General features: G+C 43.3%; 1 protein-coding gene across 1 annotated transcript in view; it reads right to left on the reverse strand.

Annotated features, from left to right (window-relative positions):
• Window positions 1-1300: 1300 nt before the first annotated feature.
• Window positions 1301-19037, reverse strand: part of LOC122540352 (sphingosine-1-phosphate phosphatase 2-like) — a 26973-nt gene continuing 9236 nt past the window's right edge. The window contains exons 3-5 of the mRNA XM_043675951.1: window positions 10679-10858; window positions 6050-6139; window positions 1301-2326 (exon numbers count right to left, since the gene is read on the reverse strand). Of these exons, the coding sequence (XP_043531886.1) occupies window positions 1784-2326; window positions 6050-6139; window positions 10679-10858 (813 nt within the window). The 3' untranslated portion in view covers window positions 1301-1783. The remainder of the gene's footprint in view (window positions 2327-6049; window positions 6140-10678; window positions 10859-19037) is intronic.

The raw sequence follows: 19037 nt of genomic DNA on the forward strand, positions 1-19037 counted from the left end.
CCCTGACCTATCACCTCCATCCTCACCCTGAAACGTCGATTTTCCTGCTCCTCGGATGCTGCCTGACCTGATGTGCTTTTCCAGCACCACACTGATCTAAACTCAGCAGTCATTGAACAATAATCAGCAAGAGGATATATGGATGCTCTCCCCTCTACAATCCAGTGCACTATTAGATTCCCTACAGTGTGGAAACAGGCCCTTCAGCCCAACAAGTCCACACTGTCCCGCCGAAGAGCAATCCACCCAGAACCATTCCCTACATTTACCCCTGACTAAGGCACCTTACACTACGGGCAATTTAGCATGGCCAATTCACCTGACCTGCACATCTTTGGAATGTGGGAGGAAACCGGAGCACCCGGAAGAAACCCACGCAGACACGGGGAGAATGTGCAAACTCCACACACACAGTTGCCCAAGGTGGGAATTGAACCCGGGTCCCTGGCGCTGTGAGATAGCAGTACTAACCACTGAGCCACTGTGCCACCCACTAAAGACATTTACACTGAGGGCTCTGAACTCTTTTATCAACACCCTGGTTTATGTCAACTCTGATCAAGAAGAGTGCCAGCAATCCTATTATCAACTTTGTTCTGTATCTAACCTGTGACATATCTGAATCAAGCTAAACATCAGGTTAAATCTTGAATGCAAAAATAATGGGAGTGAGTGGGAAGAGGCTCGAATTCTCAATATGAATTAGTTTATTTGAATGAATGTTCATTATGTGAAGGAGCTGCTGGGGTAAAGTCAAGGAACCTACAGTGTTGACAGTCAGTGCAGTCTTGAAGCACATTGTAAATCTATTCGATGGTCTCAGCCCAGAGTGCAAGACAGAAGCAAGGAATCCTTTGATCAATATAATTACAGAAGAAAATGTCCACCTTTACCAGAGAATGGTTTGGTTGAGATCTTCATTGATGAGCAATGACCTACGGTCCCTCGGGTTTCTGACTAGATCCGAGCTAAGGCAAGGATTCTCCTGGAGTTCGGAACGCTGATGTCAGGAAAAGCGGAGTCAGCGTGGGGATGGTGGTTGTTCCGAGCCAGCCCTGACCACTCGCCAAATTGTCCTGGAGGCAGCCTCAATCGGTGATTCACTCAAACGTAAGAAGCAGAAGCTTCGAGGTCGGTCCGAGAATGAGAGGGTGCCCCGAAATGGAAGGTTGTGAAATATTTGAGGGGGGTCAGAGTGAGGGGTGGCAGCACACTGTTGGGATCAGAGGGGATGACCTAGTGGTATTATTGCTGGACTGTTAACTCAGAGACTCAGATAACATTCTGGGGACCCACGTTTGAATCCTGTTATGGCAGATGGTGGAATTTAAATTCAGTAACTATCTGGAATAAAGAACCTCATGATGACCATGAATGTATTGCTGATTGTCATGAATGTTCAGTAATGTCCTTTAGGGAAAGAAACTGCCATCCTTACCTGGTCTGGCCAACATGTGACTCTTAACTGCCCTTTGGGTAATTAGGGATAGGCAATAAATGCTGCCTAGCCAGCCACACAAATGAATGAATAAAGGAAACCCCTCAATTTGAATGGCACCTCAGACTCCGGTGCCCACTCCACTGCTGGTAAAACCGCCCCTCACTGGAGGTTGTATCAGAGTAAATCGGCTTCTGAGACTGCCCATGGACAGTTCACACTGTGACCTGAGTGGATCCAGCTCCAATTTCCCCCACCACTCCCATTCCTCACACTCAAGGAGCGGGAACATTCGGTCCCTCCAGTGCTACACTCTCCTCACCTGCCTCCCAACATGCACCAACTTCAAAGCGCTAAGTAGTGGTGTACTGCTGGGCACACAGCGAGTCCCACCACCCCCAGGCAGCTGTAGGTGATGTACTTGTAGGGTACCTCGACCCTCAGAAGTTTCCGAGCCTCCCGGTCCCTGGGGGAGACTCCGGCCAATCTGCAGACCAGAGTCAGGGCGACTGACTTTATCAGCTGCCGAGCGATGAACACAATAACGATTCCGATGGCGAATCTGGCACCCATCCTGCAGATCAATGGTGCAGAGAGTGTGGGAATGTCATAGGGTGGGGCAGACGAAGGTTCTGGAAGGAGGCTCCACTGGTGATTGATCCAGGTGGCCAAAGCGGCACCGCCGCCCGCACTCACAATGTTGGTGGTGTCTCCCCGGGCCGTGCTCCAGTGATCCAACTCCGGGTAATAAATAGACACCAGGAATGACAGCGACAGTGCCAGGACAGGGGCGAAACTGTTCCTCATCTGGAAGCTCTCCAGGGCATCCCAGAAAGGGTAGGAAACAGCCACCAATACTGCAGTGATTGCAATTCCACACAGCACATCCTGAGGAAGAGAAAGAGCAATCAGTTACAGCCGGTCATAAGAAATAGGAACAGGATTAGGCCATTCGGCCCCTCCATCTCTGCTAATCATGGCCGATCCTACACTCCTCATGTCCACTCTGTTACTCTTTCCCCTAAACCCTTTATTCCTCTACTGATGAAGAATTTATCTCAGCCTTAAATATACACAAGCACTCAGCCTCCACACATCTCTGGCAAGGATTTCCAAAGACACTTAACCCTGAGTGAAGACATTCCTCCTCAACTCCATCTTAAACTGGGACCCCTTAATTCTACAACTCTACCCCATGGTTGGGACAACATCCTCTCGGCATTTACCTCAACAAGCCCTTTCAGAATCCTACAATCTTAATTCGATCATCTCTAAACTTCGATGAGTTGAGTCTCAACCTGCATAACCTTTGCTCATGAAACAATCTCTCCACACAGGAGATCATCTGAATGAATCTTCTCCGAACTGCCTTCAATAAAATAATATCTTCTCTTAAATTAAAGGACCGAACAGCTCACATTACTCCAGATGTGGTCTCAACAGCACCTTGTACAGTTGCAGTAAGACGTCCCTGCTTTTATACTCCAACTTGCTTGAAATAAGGGCCATAATTCCATTAGCCTTCCAGATTACCTGCTGCACCTGTGTGCTAGCTTTCTATATTTTGACAAGAATCCCCAAGTCCATTTGTGTTGCAGTTATCTGCAGGTTTTCTTCATTTAAATAATATTTAGTTCTTTTGTCTCCCTTCCAAAATGAACAATTTTACATTTTCCCACATTGTACTCCATTTGCTGACTATAACCCTTAAAATAAACTGAAACCTTTCACTATAATTCTGACTATAATCTTTAAAATCCACATAAATTCTTCACCACTTTTCCATACTTTCAGAAACCGGACAGAAACTTTCATCACAGAATAGCTGCTTACAAAAAAGATTCAGTCTCCGAATGGAAGTCAGAAAAGTTGAATCAAATCCTGGAGATCCTGAATGTAGAAAATTCCTATCTGGATCTCTTCTGAAGTCATTTGGCTCCTGAAGTACACTTTGCAGCACTTTATCCAAGGGGCTGCTGTACACGTGGCATTGCCCACCCTCCCCATGAACTCCACCTCCTTCTTTAATTGTGAATCTGACTATGGAGGGACTCATGTTCATCTCACAGACACACACACACACACACACATACACACACACCAGGTGAAGCAGCTCAGCTCCCCAGCAGACTGAAATAAAAGCAAAAAATTCTTGGGAAACTCAGCAGATCTGGAGAGAGAAGCAGAATCAGCATTTAGAGTCCAGTAGAACCAGATTTCTGTCCTCCCAGCTCACATTGAAGTGCACCTTAGCTGAGACCAGCTGACTCAGGGCAGATCAGGCAATTAAAAGGCCATGCTAAATTGCCCGTAGTGTTAGGTGTAGGGGTAAATGTAGGAGTGTGGGTCTGGGTGGGTTGCGCTTCGGCGGGTCGGTGTGGACTTGTTGGGCCGAAGGGCCTGTTTCCACACTGTAAGTAATCTAATCTAATCTGGAGAGAGAAGCAGAATCAGCATTTAGAGTCCAGTAAAACCAGATATCTGTCCTCCCAGCTCACATTGAAGTGCACCTTAGCTGAGACCAGCTGACTCAGGGCAGATCAGGCAATTAAAACAATCGTTATGCAGTTATGAAGACAGTGTTTATGACTACTGACTCACTGTTGTTTCTAGTGAAGCCTCCACAATTGCTAATTATTCATAAACAATCCACCCTCTGTATAGATGTCCATTTTTCAATCTGTAGCTTGTCCTACAGCTAAAGAGTATGTGTTTTTGGACTGGGATAACAGCAGAAGTATTAATGAATAGATGACTTTTATAACATTGTTGCTTTAAGCTGTTAAGTGCGCCACAGTAGTAAATACTCATGGGTAGGCACTGTGTTGGTATTGACTGGAGTAAGTCAACAAACCCGAGGGTAACTGAATAGATGGAGAGGATGAACAGTTTGAGGTTCTCAGTGTCTCCAGGGTGGTGTTAACGTTCTTTGGCTCCAGCCCATAAACCACAGCCATTTTCTCAGAATTAAGATTGATGTCAAAAAGTTTGCAACCTGCGTATTGCCACTTAAGTACATTGCCTCTTGTTGCTTTTTATATTGTCAGTTCATAAGGTGATAGCAAGCCAATCACCAGCTCATCACTTGCTGCCCTGAGGGCAAGGAGAATTGACCATGAAGCATGTGGGATTGAAGTCATGTATAGGCCAGACTGGTTATTGATGGTGGGTACTCTTCTCTGACAGTGCACAAATTGCGAGGTTTATTAAACTCTATTTTCACAATTTGTTATGGTGTAATTTGAACTAATGGGTCCCCAATACCAATACCATAACTATTAGGTCATTATGAGGAGAAAACAATTAGATGGGATTCAGAGATGTCATGAGAAAGTATGTTAGCTATATCAACCTGTCAAAACAAGGAACCTGTTGAGCTTTCAGCCTTTTCCAAAAATGTTCTTTGTGATCAGATGGTTTGTATGCAAGTAGAGACATTCATTGGGATTTGGCTTACTGCATATAAAGATGCACTTTAGTACAGCTGTGGTGTGGTTGAGTTAGGAGATATATGCTTGTAATAGTTTGCTCTGTAAAAGGCTGAGTCCAGACTGACTCCAGTGCTATCCTTGAGGAGAAAGTGAGGTCTGCAGATGCTGGAGATCAGAGCTGAAAATGTGTTGCTAGAAAAGCGCAGCAGGTCAGGCAGCATCCAGGGAACAGGAGAATCGACGTTTCGGGCATAAGCCTGAAGAAGGGCTTATGCCCGAAACGTCGATTCTCCTGTTCCCTGGATGCTGCCTGACCTGCTGCGCTTTTCCAGCAACACATTTTCAGCTCCAGTGCTATCCTTCACCAGTTGATTTTCGGGAGCAGAACAGAGACCTGTGCTGATAGGTATTGTAATATTATCCTGCTATGTTTTCTTCATAGATGTTGATGTATTTGCAGCATTTTCTGTGTTCATTCAGATTTCTGGGATTTACTTTTTTTTCCCATTTTTATATGTTGAGTAAGTCAGATCACATTGCTATATAGCCTGGGCCTTTGAAGAGTTAATCATAGAATCTCTACAGTGTAGAAAGAGGCCATTCAACCCATCAATTCTGCACCAAAGAGGATCCCACCCCCATAACACCACATTCACCACAATTAACCTTCTCAATCTGCACATCCCTGAACACTATGGAGGAATTTAGCATGACTATTCCACCCAACCTGCACATCTTTGGACTGTGGGAGGAAACTGGAGCACCCGGAGGAAATCCATGCAGAAAAATGGGGAGAACATACAAACACCACACAGTGGCCAAGGTTGGAATTGAAGCTGGGTCCCTGGTGCTGTGAGGCAGCAGTGCTAACCACTGTGCCACCCAAAGTTCACTAGGTCAGTTGGATGGCTAGCTGGTTTTCGACAGAGATTGACACCAGTAGCGTGAGTTCAATTCCCGTATCAGCTGAGATCACCACGAAAGCCATGCCTTTCATGCCTGAGGGCTGCTGGCCTTCAAGTTAAACTCAACAGCAGATATCTCTCTCTCACACTAATGAGAGAGCAGCCTATGATTCTCTGGGACTATGATGACTTTCATTTAACAGAAAAGATTTTTCACTGATTACCACCACCCCCAAACTCTGTATCATGCAGTGCACTGCCCATTCCTGACTTACCAAAACTGTATGCATTCCTGTGTAAATACGGCTAAGGGAGACCAAGGTACAAATAGCCAAAGCTAGCAGAAGTCCCAGCTCAAAAGGATACTGAAATAAAAACAGAGAGATGGTTTGCTTAGTGATAGCTTAGATGTAAAAGCTCCCTTTACACAGTCCTATCAAACACTCCCAGGATAGTTGGAAAACAGGTCATATACAGAGTAAAGCTCCATCCTAAATGTCTCAAATATTCCCAGGATAGGAACAGTATCATTTTAATACAACATACTTCTCAAATTCCACTCTCCTCAGAGGTCAGTATTATTAAAGTTGGCAGTGGTTTCAGAATACATTTTGAGTGTACTTAACTTTAACATGACTCAGAGGTGCCAGTGTTGGACTGGGGTGGACAAAGTTAAAAATCACACAACACCAGGTTATAGTCCAACAGGTTTATTTGGAAGCACAAGCTTTCGGAGCACTGGTGGTTGTCAACCACCTGATGAAGGAGCAGTGCTCCGAAAGCTAGTGCTTCCAAATAAACCTGTTGGACTATCACCTGGTGTTGTGTGATTTTTAACTTTAACTTTAATAAGATGATTTGTTTTGGTCAAGTGTGAATGTAATCTTCACTGTTTAAAACAATGAAGCCATACTTAATTATAAATTCAAAGTTGATCTTCAGAAACTTAGCAATGTATGTTTTAACTCTGGCAATTCAGTGTGACTCCTGCAGTCCCAGTCAATGTCACAGCCTAATCCCATTCCTTGCATCTTTTTGTGTGAAATAAACATCTCACTACAGACACAGCTCTCTGCTCTGTAGTGCCCCAAGGCTATCAAATACTTTTTGTAACCCAAGCACATAGTTCTTCATGAGGAATTGTGTCTGTGACATTTGAATGAGAGGAGCAGACTACATTGAGACTGACTCTTACAACACAAGAGCTAAAATAATTCTACTAAAATCTACGGCAATAGCACAAGACAGGTGAGAGTTGGTCTGAACTTCAATTAATTGTAACCCCAACTAACGATTGCACAATCACAACTCAAAATAAAATCCAAACTATGCTGATATTTCATGGTTTAAGCTGTTGATTTAATGCATGGGGTTTTCACCGAACAAAATAACCAAATCTTTCTGCAAGCATTGCGCAGAAAAGTAAACATGTCTCAGCCTGGTCACAACTTTGTGTAAGCATTCAAGGATCATGGTGTGGGGACACTTCCAGTTAGTTATGAGTCCGCTCCGCATCTCAGCTGTGGTTCAATGGGTAACTCCCTTACCTAAGGGTAGGATGGGTGTAATTTCAAATCCTGTTCCTGAGACTGGAGTACAAAGTCCAGTCTCTGCTGCAGTACAGAGGGAGTGCATAACTATTGAAGGTGCACCTTTCAGATTAAATGTTCAATGAAAGTCTTACCTGCCTTCTCAGGAGGATACGAGTGTAGGGGAGATCTCTCTAATTTCCTGCCCAATTATTTCTCTGAGCTTCCCTCAGCCAACATTATTAATATAGGTTACTCACTCATCTTTGCCTTGCTGCTTGTGAAACACAAATTGGTGCTACAGTTCTGATGTGAGCACCACCAGAGGAGCATGTGGTGGTGATATAACTCGACTTGTAATCAAGCAACTCAAGCTAAAATGCTGGGGACACAAGTTTGAATCCCACCATTACAGATGGTGGAATTCACTTCAATTAATAAATCTGAAATTAAAAGTTAGTCTAATGGTGATCATGAAATCAGGGTGATTGGCATAAAGAAAAATCACCTGATTCACTGCTGTCTTTTGAGGAAGAGAAATCTGCCATTCCTGGCCAACCTGACCTTCCGGATCCAGTGCTTTGTGGTTGAATGTTAACCATTCTATAGGCAACAAATGCTGGCCTCACCTGCAACAGTCACAGCCCAGGAATGAATAAAAGATCATGGTGGTTGAAGTGGAAATTTCAAATCCTAAAAGGAACATGAAGCATTGTATCCTACAAGTCTATGGACCAGATGCTGAGAAGTATGAAATGTGGGTTAGTTTGTTCAGATACAACAATGGGCTGAATGGCCTCTTTGTGTGCCTTAACCTTGTTGTTATGGTTCTATTACAACAATAAAAGCAGTGTGGTACTGTCCAGTAAAATTCCTCTTTCTGAGACGTATCTGTGAACTGAAAGGGCGGGTTTTATTAATTGGCCACTTGTTCGATTACCTTTTTCTGTCTAAACTACATTCAGATTTGGAGCAGGGTGACAGAGCAGAACTCCTGGGCTCCTGAACTCAGTGATCATGGATGTTGAAATTCCTTTTGTGATACTCAGTAGTAACTGATTAACCAGAGAGAGAGTCACTTTCACAGTAATTAGATTTTATCGAGCCTGGAGATGACCTTGCCAATTTTTTAAAAGCTTCTTGGCAGTTCTGATCGGGGAACACCTGGTTCCAGTTACCATCCTTTTAAAACATTTTCTTTCTCTGTTCAGTGTCTCCATTCTGTTACAACAAACAGGGTAAGAAGGCAATGTGAGCCCAAGCCACTGTAAGAGCATGGGCCCCCTCAATGTTTTTGTTTATATTGTGTTCATGTAAGGCAAGATATCTGGGCCTGTGTGTAAGGTTTGTCATGTGTAGCTAAATGTCTGGGTCTGTTTATAAAGAGGAGTGAGTAGGGTGGATTGGTGTCCATACATGCACATACATTGATGCAGGTTTATGCATGTGTGAATGTCACTCTTAGGCTTTCACTTTCATTCTGTGGCCCTGGTTCACTTTAATTTCCTCTAGAATGCTCCCCTTCATTAAATCTTTCCCTTGTTCTCACAGTTTTTCTCACTCACTTTCTCTCACTGTTTTTCTACTCCACATTGTCTCCCACAGTGTCAGCTGTGGCTCAGTAGGCAGCACTCAGAAGGTTGTAGGTTCAAAATCAATTTCAGAGAAGTGAACACAGAAATCCAAGCAGACACTAGTGCTACACTCTTACATGCAGTTTCAAACTGAGGCCAGTCTGCTGTGCAAAGTGGATGTAAAAGATCCCATTCAAAGAAGAGTAGGAGAGCCCAATTTAATACTTATCCATCAATCAATATCACAAAACCAGATTATCTGGGGTCACTATTGCATTACTGTTAATGGATGTTTGTACAAGTTGGTTGCTGTATTTCCTACATTACATTCACATGACTATACTGTAACTTCTATGGTCCATGAATCTACTATTCGGATACAACACTTGTCTGGTTGTGTTTTGAGTAGACCCACTCATCTTAGTACAGTACCTTGGGAACGGGAATAGGGAAAATACAGTGTTTGGTTTTAATACTGCTTTATAGTATCTTATTCCTGTTTAATAGTGAGGTAAATATGCTTTTTCTGGTTCACACAGGTTAGGCATTCTAACATCATTCTCCAATCCAGAAAATTTGAAAATCCATAAATAACTTAGTCCCAAACATTCTAGGCAGGAGAGGTCACAAAATATTTAATTTGCTATGAAACATGAAAGGTGCAATATAAATGCAAGTCTTTCTTTTCTTTGGTTTCCCTACTCATTGCCTCTGTCTGTCTTCTCCGTTCTCTCCTTTTCATTCCTTTCGCTGTTAAATCTCTGGTGTTTTGGTCAAGCTCGCATTCTGAGCCTTGACTTGGAGAGCTGTTTAAGAGCAAGAGACCAACAAAATTCCCTGTGCCCATTTATTGGATGTAATTGCAGGATGTAATGCTCCATGCCCAAACTGCACCAACTTACAGTGACTGAAAGAACCTGAGGCACCCATTTAAACAGGTATTCGACCCTTGAGGGACCTGTGTTGTTTCCAGGAACCCTGCAACACAGTGGACAGCATCGAGCTGAACAGGGCTGGTCCTTACTTCTACTGTGGTTTCTGCTGTTTCCTTAACGGCCTCCAGGAGGAGCAAGAGTGCTACATTCTATGAATCAAAGTGCACCTGAGGGTCAATGCCCTTCTATAATTGGCCCAACTCTTTACCCGACTGGTCAACCTGTCAGCACTGCCAGCAAGTGTACTTTCAGTGACATGCCTCTGGAGAGATGACATTTGATGACAGGTTGTCTCTATTGCTACAATGAGGCCAGAGGACCAATTCTTGAGATGTCTTGGGCTTCCCCTGTCCAGGCAGTCTCTAGAAACATACGTGCGATTAGGTTCCCAAAATCAGACTTTAATGAATTCCTTTAACACCCTTTCCCAGCAACCACAACATCCTATATCCTAATTATTCTGACCCAGGTGCACTGCTGCCAATTCTGGTGCACAAACCACGGCCTTGGCTAAAGTTAGCTCACTCCGTCCAAGCCAAAGTGAGAATGTCTTGGCCTCAGTGCTTACTCATGGGATCATTTGGGAAATAAACCGAGTTAACATTGCTTTGGGTGCTATTATAGAAACAGATGGTAGCTAATGGAGAGAAAAAAAATGGAATATGTTGTCCAAGGGGTCACTAATCTACTATGGCCCACTTCATGCCATATCCACCCACCGCACTCTGACAGATTATCTGATGTGTCAATACCAGAGACGAGGATAAAAAAAGAACTTGAAGCTGCCACAAGAAAGTGAGAGGTGTAGCTCCACAAGAGCCATCTAAATACTTGAAAGACCAAAGTAGAATTGAACGCCATCTCACCTTGTACCTGTTCATCGTAGCCAAAAGGAAAGTGAAGGGGATTGCAGTGGCAGCCATGGCATGAGTGGAGGGCATCCCATATTCTGCATCCACCCGTACTTCAAGCTTGACCACTGGAGGCGACGGAGGCCTCGGCCACCTTAAGACATCCTTGGAAGCCTGGCCAATGTACATTACAACCTAGAGGAGTGGAGAACACAAGGAGGGAGGAATCAATTGATTAGAAACTCCACCTATCTTTCTCATCAACACTGACCAGGCACATGTCCAGGTGTCAGGGTTCAGCACAGCAAAGCAGCGTAAGTGCAGTGGGACACATTCAAGGAGGAAATAAGGAGAATACCGAGCCAACATATTCCAATAAAGACAAAAGGATGAAATCCTCTGAATCCAGGTTACTGGGGGCATACAGGATTTGATAGAAAGAAAAGGGAAGGCTTATGGCAGATAAAAAGGTTCAAAATAGTAGTAATCCTCGAAGAGTACAGAATGTGCCAGGGGAAATTTCAAAGAAAATTAAGAGAGTGCAAAAATCGACATGAAAGAATAATGGCAAGTAAAATAAAGGAAAATCCAAAGTTATTATATGAAGGCTAAAATGATAACTAGGGAGAAAGTAGGACCCATTAAGGACCACAGTGGTAATCTGTGCATGGAACAAGAGGATGTTGATAAGGTTCTGAATAAATACTGTGTTGGTGTTCACTAGTGAGAATGACAATGTGGGTCTTAAAATCAGGGAGAAGGACTGTGATATACTAAAATAAATTAGCATAGACAGATGGGAGATGCTGAGAGGTCTGACATGCTTAAAAGTAGATAATTATCCAGGGCAAGGTAACATATATCCCAGGCTGTTGAGTGAGGCAATAGCAGGGGTTTGGCTATCATTTTCAATTCCTCTCTGGCCACAGGAGAGGTGCCAAAGGACTGAGGGACAAAAAATGTGATACTGTTATTCAGGAAAGGAGTAAATGATAAACTAGGAAACTGCAGGCCAGGCAGTCCAACCTCAGTGGTAGAGAAACTATTGGAAGCAATTCTGAGGGACAGAATTAATCTGCATGAGGAGAAGCAGGGATTATTCAAGAACATTCAGTATGGTTTTTTTTAAAGAGATGTCATGTCTGACCAACTTGATTAAATTTTTCAAGGTAACCAGATATGTAGATGAAGTAAATTAATTTGATGTTGTTTACTTGAACATTATCAAGGCTTTTGATAAGATTCTACATAGCATACTGATAGTGAAGGGAAGAGCACTTGGAATCCAAGGAAAATTGGCTACTTGGATCCAGAATTAGCTGAGTGGCAGGAAGCTGATGGCTGAGCGGTGTTGTTGTGACTGGAAACCTGTGTCCAGTGGGGTTCCACAGGGACCATTGTTTGTGATATAAATAAACAGTTCAGACTTGATACACTTCTGCAGATTGAAATGAAAACTGGTAGGGTGGGAAATAGTGAGGAGGATAATAACAGATTACAGGAAGGGTCGGTCAGACGAGCTGATCAGTGGCAAATGGAAGTAAATCCAGAAAAGTTTGAGATGATGCATTTGGACAGGACAATGATGAATGTAGTACTCTAGGAAACACAAAGATCAGAGGGACCTTGGTGCACATATGATTTGTTCCCTTATGGTAGCAGGAACACAAAGTGGTTAATCAAGTATATGGGGTACTGGCCTTTAATAACCAAAGCATCGAATTTAAAAGCAGGCAAGGTGGCACTGGGTGGCACGGTGGCACAGTGGTTAGCACTGCTGCCTCACAGCGCCAGAGACCCAGGTTCAATTCCTGCCTCAGGCGACTGCCTGTGTGGAGTTTGCACATTCTCCCCGTGTCTGTGTGGGTTTCCTCCAGGTGCTCCGGTTCCCTCCCACAGTCCAAAAATGTGCGGGTTAGGTGAATTAGCCATGGTAAATTGCCCGTAGTGTTAGGTGAAGGGGTAAATCTAGGGGAATGGGTCTGGGTGGGTTGAGCTTTGGCGGGTCAGTGTGGACTTGTTGGGCCGAAGGGCCTGTTTCCATACTGTAAATAATCTAATCTAATCTAATTTATGCTGGAACTGAATGAAAAGTTAGTTAGGCCACAGCAAGAATCCATGTATGTAGAATCATAGAATCCCTACAGTGTGGAAACAGGCCCTTCGGCCCAACAAGTCTTCTGAAGAGTAACCCACCCCTCTACCCTATATTTACCCCTAAACAATGTACCTAACCTACACATCCCTGAACACCATGGGCAAATTAGCATGGCCAATTCACCTAACCTGCACATCTTTGTTTGTGGGAGGAAACCCACACAGACATGGGGAAAATGTGCAAACTCCAAACAGACAGTCCCCTGAGGTTGAAATTGAATCCAGGTCCCTGAAGCCGTGAGGCAGCAGTGCTAACCACTGTGCCACCCTATGCTATATATGTTTGCACTGGAGAGGGTGCAGAGGGGATTTTCTAGTCTGTTGCCTGGGCTGGAAAGCTTAGTTATGAAGAGAGATTGGATAGACTGGAGTTATTTTCTTTGGAGCATAGGAGACTGAGGGGGGTAAATGATTGAAATGTATAAAACTATGAGGGACATACACAGGGAAAAACCTTTCCCTTTGTTGGACAGATCAATGACTGGGGAATGGATTGAAGGTAAGTGACAGGAGGTTTAGATGAGATGTGAGGGAAAACAAATTCACTCAGAGGAATGGTGGGAATCTGGAACTCACTCCTTGCAATGGCGGTAGAGGCATAAACCCTCATAACATTTAAAAAGTAATTAGATGTACTATTGGGCTGCCAAGGCATACAAGACTTTGGGCCAAGTGCTGAAAATTAAGATTAGAGTAATTAGGTGGTTCCTTCTGACTGGCATAGACTCAATGGGCATAAAGGGCTCTTTCTGTGCTGTAGACCACTATTACTGTATGACTGTGAAGCCTGTAAGCTGTTAATTACCTGTCCTGACTTAACTAGGGGACAGTGAGGTCTGCAGATGCTGGAGATCAGAGTTGAGAGTGTGGTGCTGGAAAAGCACAGCAGGTCAGGCAGCATCCGAGGAGCAGGAGAATCGACATTTTGGGCCAGAGCCCTTCATCAGGAATATCCCTAATCTTACTTTCTGCTCTTATCCAGATATTTACCCAGGAAATGCTTGACTCAGCATTAACTCAGGGCTAATGGAATCTTGATGAAAATTGTTGTCAAACCTTTAGTCTCACTCTTGATCTGGTTAATTTTAAATATATTTGCTCCAGTGTTTAAAGTCCAGTTAAACTTGTAATGTCAGCAATGTGTGTGTCTCTGCTTCTTCTTTCTCATCTGTGGAGTATCATGTTCTTCTACCACATAAAGATGGATAAATCCCCAGGACCTGATCAGGTGTACCCCAGAACTCTGTGGGAAGCTAGAGAAGTGATTGCTGGGCCTCCTGCTGAGATATTTGTATCATCGATAGTCACAGGTGAGGTGCCGGAAGACTGGAGGTTGGCTAACGTGGTGCCACTGTTTAAGAAAGGTGGTAAGGACAAGCCAGGGAACTATAGATCAGTAAGCCTGACCTCAGTGGTGGGCAAGTTGTTGGAGGGAATCCTGAGGGACAGGATGTACATGTATTTGGAAAGCAAGGACTGATTAGGGATAGGGATGGCTTTGTGCGTGGGAAATCATGTCTCACAAACTTCATTAAGTTTTTTGAGGAAGTAACAAAGAGGATTGATCAGGGCAGAGCGGTAGATGTGACCTATACGGACTTCAGTAAGGCATTCGACAAGGCTCCCCATGGGAGACTGATTAGCAAGGTTAGATCTCACAGAATACAGGGAGAACTAGTCATTTGAATACAGAAATGGCTCAAAGGTAGAAGACAGAGGGTGGTGGTGTTTTTCAGACAGAAGGCCTGTGACCAGTGGAGTGCCACAAGGATCAGGCTGGGTCCTCTACTTTTTGTCATTTACATAAATGATTTGGATGCAAGCATAAGAGGTACAGTTAGTATGTTTGCAGATGACACCAAAATTGGAGGTGTAGTGGACAGCAAAGAGGGTTACCTCAGATTACAACAGGATCTGGACCAGATGGGCCAATGGGCTGACATAGGTTTAGGGTGAGAGGGGAAAGATATAAAAGAGACCTACGGGGCAAAGTTTTCCCAGAGGGTGGTACATGTATGGAATGAGCTGCCAGAGGAAGTGGTGGAGGCTGGTACAATTGCAACATATAAGAGGCATTTGGATGGGTTTATGAATAGGAAGGGTTTGGAGGGATATGGGCCAGGTGCTGGCAGGTGGGACTAGATTGGGTTGGAGTATCTGGTCGGCATGGTCGAGTTGGACTGAAAGGTCTGTTTCCTTGCTGGACATCTCTTTGACTCTATATACATCCAGTAGATTCATTGTGCCTTATTTGCATCACAATAACCAGTTCTTCGAATCCTTAGATCAATTCCTAACAATTAAGGTGGCTGTCAGCCCTCTAGGATTGACTAAAAATCTGAAGGAATTGATTATCTATCTCCAGTATCTGCTACAAGCAAAGCCAAGGAAAAAAAAATCTCTGAGGCATTTTATTAGATATTTTTTAAGAACTGTCTTTGATTTCCTTTTCTTTGTTGATTAGTTGTAAAATATTGGAGATCGGATGAAGGCCATTGCCTGACATCAATCAATTAATTGAGTAATGCAGAATGTATTCACTTTACAAATGGAAGATTTGACTTATAAACAAAGGCTAGATAGGCTGGGACTCTTTCCACTGGAGCACAGGAGGTTGAGAGATGACCTGTTAGAAGTTTATAAAATAATGAGAGGTATAGATAAAGTTGGTAATAGTTGTCTTTTCCCCAAGATGGGGAATTTCGAGACAAGGGGCACATTTTTAAAGTGAGAAGAGAGAGATTTTGAAAAAGACATAAGAGGCAAATGTTTTACACAGAGGGTGGTCCATGTGTGCAATGAACTTCCTGAGGAAGTGGTGTATGAAGGTACAATCACAACATTTAAAAGTCATTTGGATAGATACATAAATAGGAAAGGTTAGGAGGGATGTGGGCCAGGAACAAGCAGGTGGGGCTGGTTTAGTTTGGGATTATGTTCAGCATGGACCTCTTGGACTGAAGGTTGTATGGCTCTATGACTATGGCCTGCCATTCATTGCAATTATGATTGATCTTCTGCATCAAGTTTGCTTGTCCAACAGTTCCTATCTCCCTTGATTTCCTAAGACTCCAAAGGTGTAAAGAATTCCACAGATTCATAATCCACTAAGTGAAGAAAGTTCTCCTCATCATAGTCCTGAATGACTGTCCCTTCGCCCTGAGACAATGGGCTTGATTTTTGGTGCTCCCATGGGTGGCTTGAATTAAGGTATTTTCCCAGCTCAGGAGACCTGCTTCCGTTTAAATGCAACTCACATTCAAGGCAGGAAGGGATAGGATCAAGATGGGCTTACTGAACTCAGAACAGATTATAGGCGTTTTTAAAAGGTTTTTGATTCCAAAAGAGGGTTGTCCATGCCCCCATCTTCCAAATTCCTCAGCTCAAGGAAACAAATCATAGTGTCTAACCCATCAAACTCCCTTCACAATCTTGTATGTTTCAGATTATCTCCCATTTTTCTAAACTCCAGTGATTATAGACCAAATTTACTCAGCATCTCATCATAGGACAATTCTTTCATCCCAGGAACCAATCCAATATGTCTTAATTATAATTGCCTCTGACATAAGTTTAGCCTTCTTTAGATATGGAGACCAAAACTGTGCATAGTACGTCAAGTGTGGTCTCCTTTAAAGCTCCATACAATACCTCCATATTCTTATGTTATAATCTCCTTGCAATAAAGACTAATACGCTATTTGTGTTCAAAATTGCATTGTGCCGTGCACTAATTTTCTGTGTCTCTTGTACAAGTACATCCAAGGCTCTCTGAATATCATTTAGAAGTTTCACATTTTTTTTGAAAAGTAATTTTGCTTTCCTGTCCCTACTATCAAACTGAATAAACTCACATAACTTCATCACATTATACTCTGTTATGTTGTTGTTCACTTTATAACTTTATATACCTTTTTACAGCCTTTATCTCCCTTTCAGCTTACATTCCTACCCAACTTTGGATCATAGGGAAACTTGAAGGCATTAGATAAAGCAGACAAAGAAAAATTATTCCGATTAGCTAATGGATCATGCACTGCAGACACACATTTAAGATTTTAGGTAAGAGATACATGTTGAATGAGAACAACAATTTTATAAATCTAATGCAGTGAGTGGAACTCACTGCCTACAGATATAATAGAAGCAGAGACAAAAAAATGAAAAAGCAAAAGAAAATTAGATAGATACTTGAAGGAAATAAAGTTTCAGAGTAATGGGTTTAGAGCAGGAGAATGGCACTGACAGGATTGCTCCATAGATTGTTGACATAGATTCTGTTTCCAAATAGCCTTCTTCTGTTCTATGAATCATTCTAACCAGGTCTTCAACACTATGCTGAAGATACTTAGTAGGTGAGGCTGCATCTGTGAAGACAAACACAATTAACAAGCTGAATGATATGCAGTGTTGGATTCCTGAGACGATGCCGCTAACCATCATCTAAAAGGTCAGACGGCTATTCATTGAGAGGACCACCGAATGCATGGAGGCAGGAGTTCACTCTTCCAGCTCAGGGCATCTCCGCCTCAGTGAACTGCCTGTCAATTAGAGGCTGGCAGCTTCCCAGCACTTTGAGCCAGTGACATTTGCCTTTGGATCAGTATTTGATTATGTTATAGTGAGTTTTGAGAAGATTTATAGTTCAGGTCGAGGTTTTGGATGTAGGTTTGCTCGCTGAACTGAAAGGTTCATTTCCAAACGTTTCATTGCCTTACTAGGTAACATCTGTAGTGAACCTCCTGCGAAGTAATGCTGAAACTTCCGGCTTTCTGTTTATATGTTTGGGTTTCTTTGGGTTGGTGATGTTTATTTCCTGTGGTGAAGTCACTTCCTGTTCCTTTTCTCAGAGGGGTGGTAGATGGGGTCTAACTTGATCTGTTTGTTGATAGAGTTCTGGTTGGAATTCCATGCTTCTAGGTTTGAGTATGTGTTTACAGCCTTGCTGAGTATTAAGCTGGCAGGTCCCTGTGGAGGTATTGATGGTGAGTTGAGGTTTGAAAAGCTATGGGTAGAGGGCAACCTAGATGAGATAATATTATGGGATAATATCTTGGCTTCCAATGGACCACATGCTGGCAGGCCACTTACTATGATTGCTTCCTGCTGCTTTCTGGTGGTGGGGACAAGAGGGAGTGAGTAGACCCCAACTGGATTTAATGCGTATTTCCCGGCCTTCAAACCCATTGGCAGATGACTGTAAAATCTAGCCTAATGCTTCAGGTCAGGATGATATTTCATCAGAACCTTTATCAAGCATTTGTTAAATCACACAAAAGTATAATATAATTTATAGATGGAAAGCCCATTCAGCTCATCTCTGCTCACCCACCCTGAGAAAACTGAAGGCCCACCAATGTACAATCCAACCATTTAAATGATTCCTTCACTACCAATTTTATTCCATGTGTTGATCAACCTCTCAGCTCTCTGTGTGGAGAGGAATTTCTTTTCAGTCAATAATTATTTTATGAGTATGAACTTGTGAACATATGTCTACTCCTGTTGCATAATTATCATCATTACATTCTACTAACTATCTTATGCCCTTTAAAAGATTGCCTCCTTCCCAAGTTGACTAGCCCTGATCTTTTTCCATGTCTTAAGCAACTGATACGAGTGGTTTGCTCCACACTTCATCCAAAACTTGAAAGTCTGTTGTGTTCAGTCCCCAGAATTAATCAAAAACAAAAGATTGCTTTGTTTCTGCCCTCCAGAAAGCCTTCTGTTGATGTCAAGGGTAAATTGAACATTTTGAAATTGAGATTGATAGATGTTGGCTGATAACTGTTGAGTGCTGAAAATGTGTTGCTGGAAAAGCACAGCAGGTCAGGCAGCATCCAAGGAGCAGGAGAATCGACGTTTCGGGCATAAGCCCTTCTTCAAGGATGAGGAAAGTGTGCCAAGCAGGCTAAGATAAAAGGTAGGGAGGAGGGACTTGGGGGAGGGGCGTTGGAAATGTGATAGGTGGAAGGAGGTCAAGGTGAGGGTGATAGGCCGGAGTGGGGTGGGGGCGGAGAGGTCAGGAAGAAGATTGCAGGTTAGGAAGGTGGCTATCACCCTCACCTTGTCACCCTCACCTTAACCTCCTTCCACCTATCACATTTCCAACGCCCCTCCCCCAAGTCCCTCCTCCCTACCTTTTATCTTAGCCTGCTTGGCACACTTTCCTCATCCCTGAAGAAGGGCTCATGCCCGAAACGTCGATTCTCCTGCT

Source organism: Chiloscyllium plagiosum, chromosome 34, assembly GCF_004010195.1.
Source record: "Chiloscyllium plagiosum isolate BGI_BamShark_2017 chromosome 34, ASM401019v2, whole genome shotgun sequence".
NCBI classification, from domain to species: Eukaryota; Metazoa; Chordata; class Chondrichthyes; order Orectolobiformes; family Hemiscylliidae; genus Chiloscyllium; species Chiloscyllium plagiosum.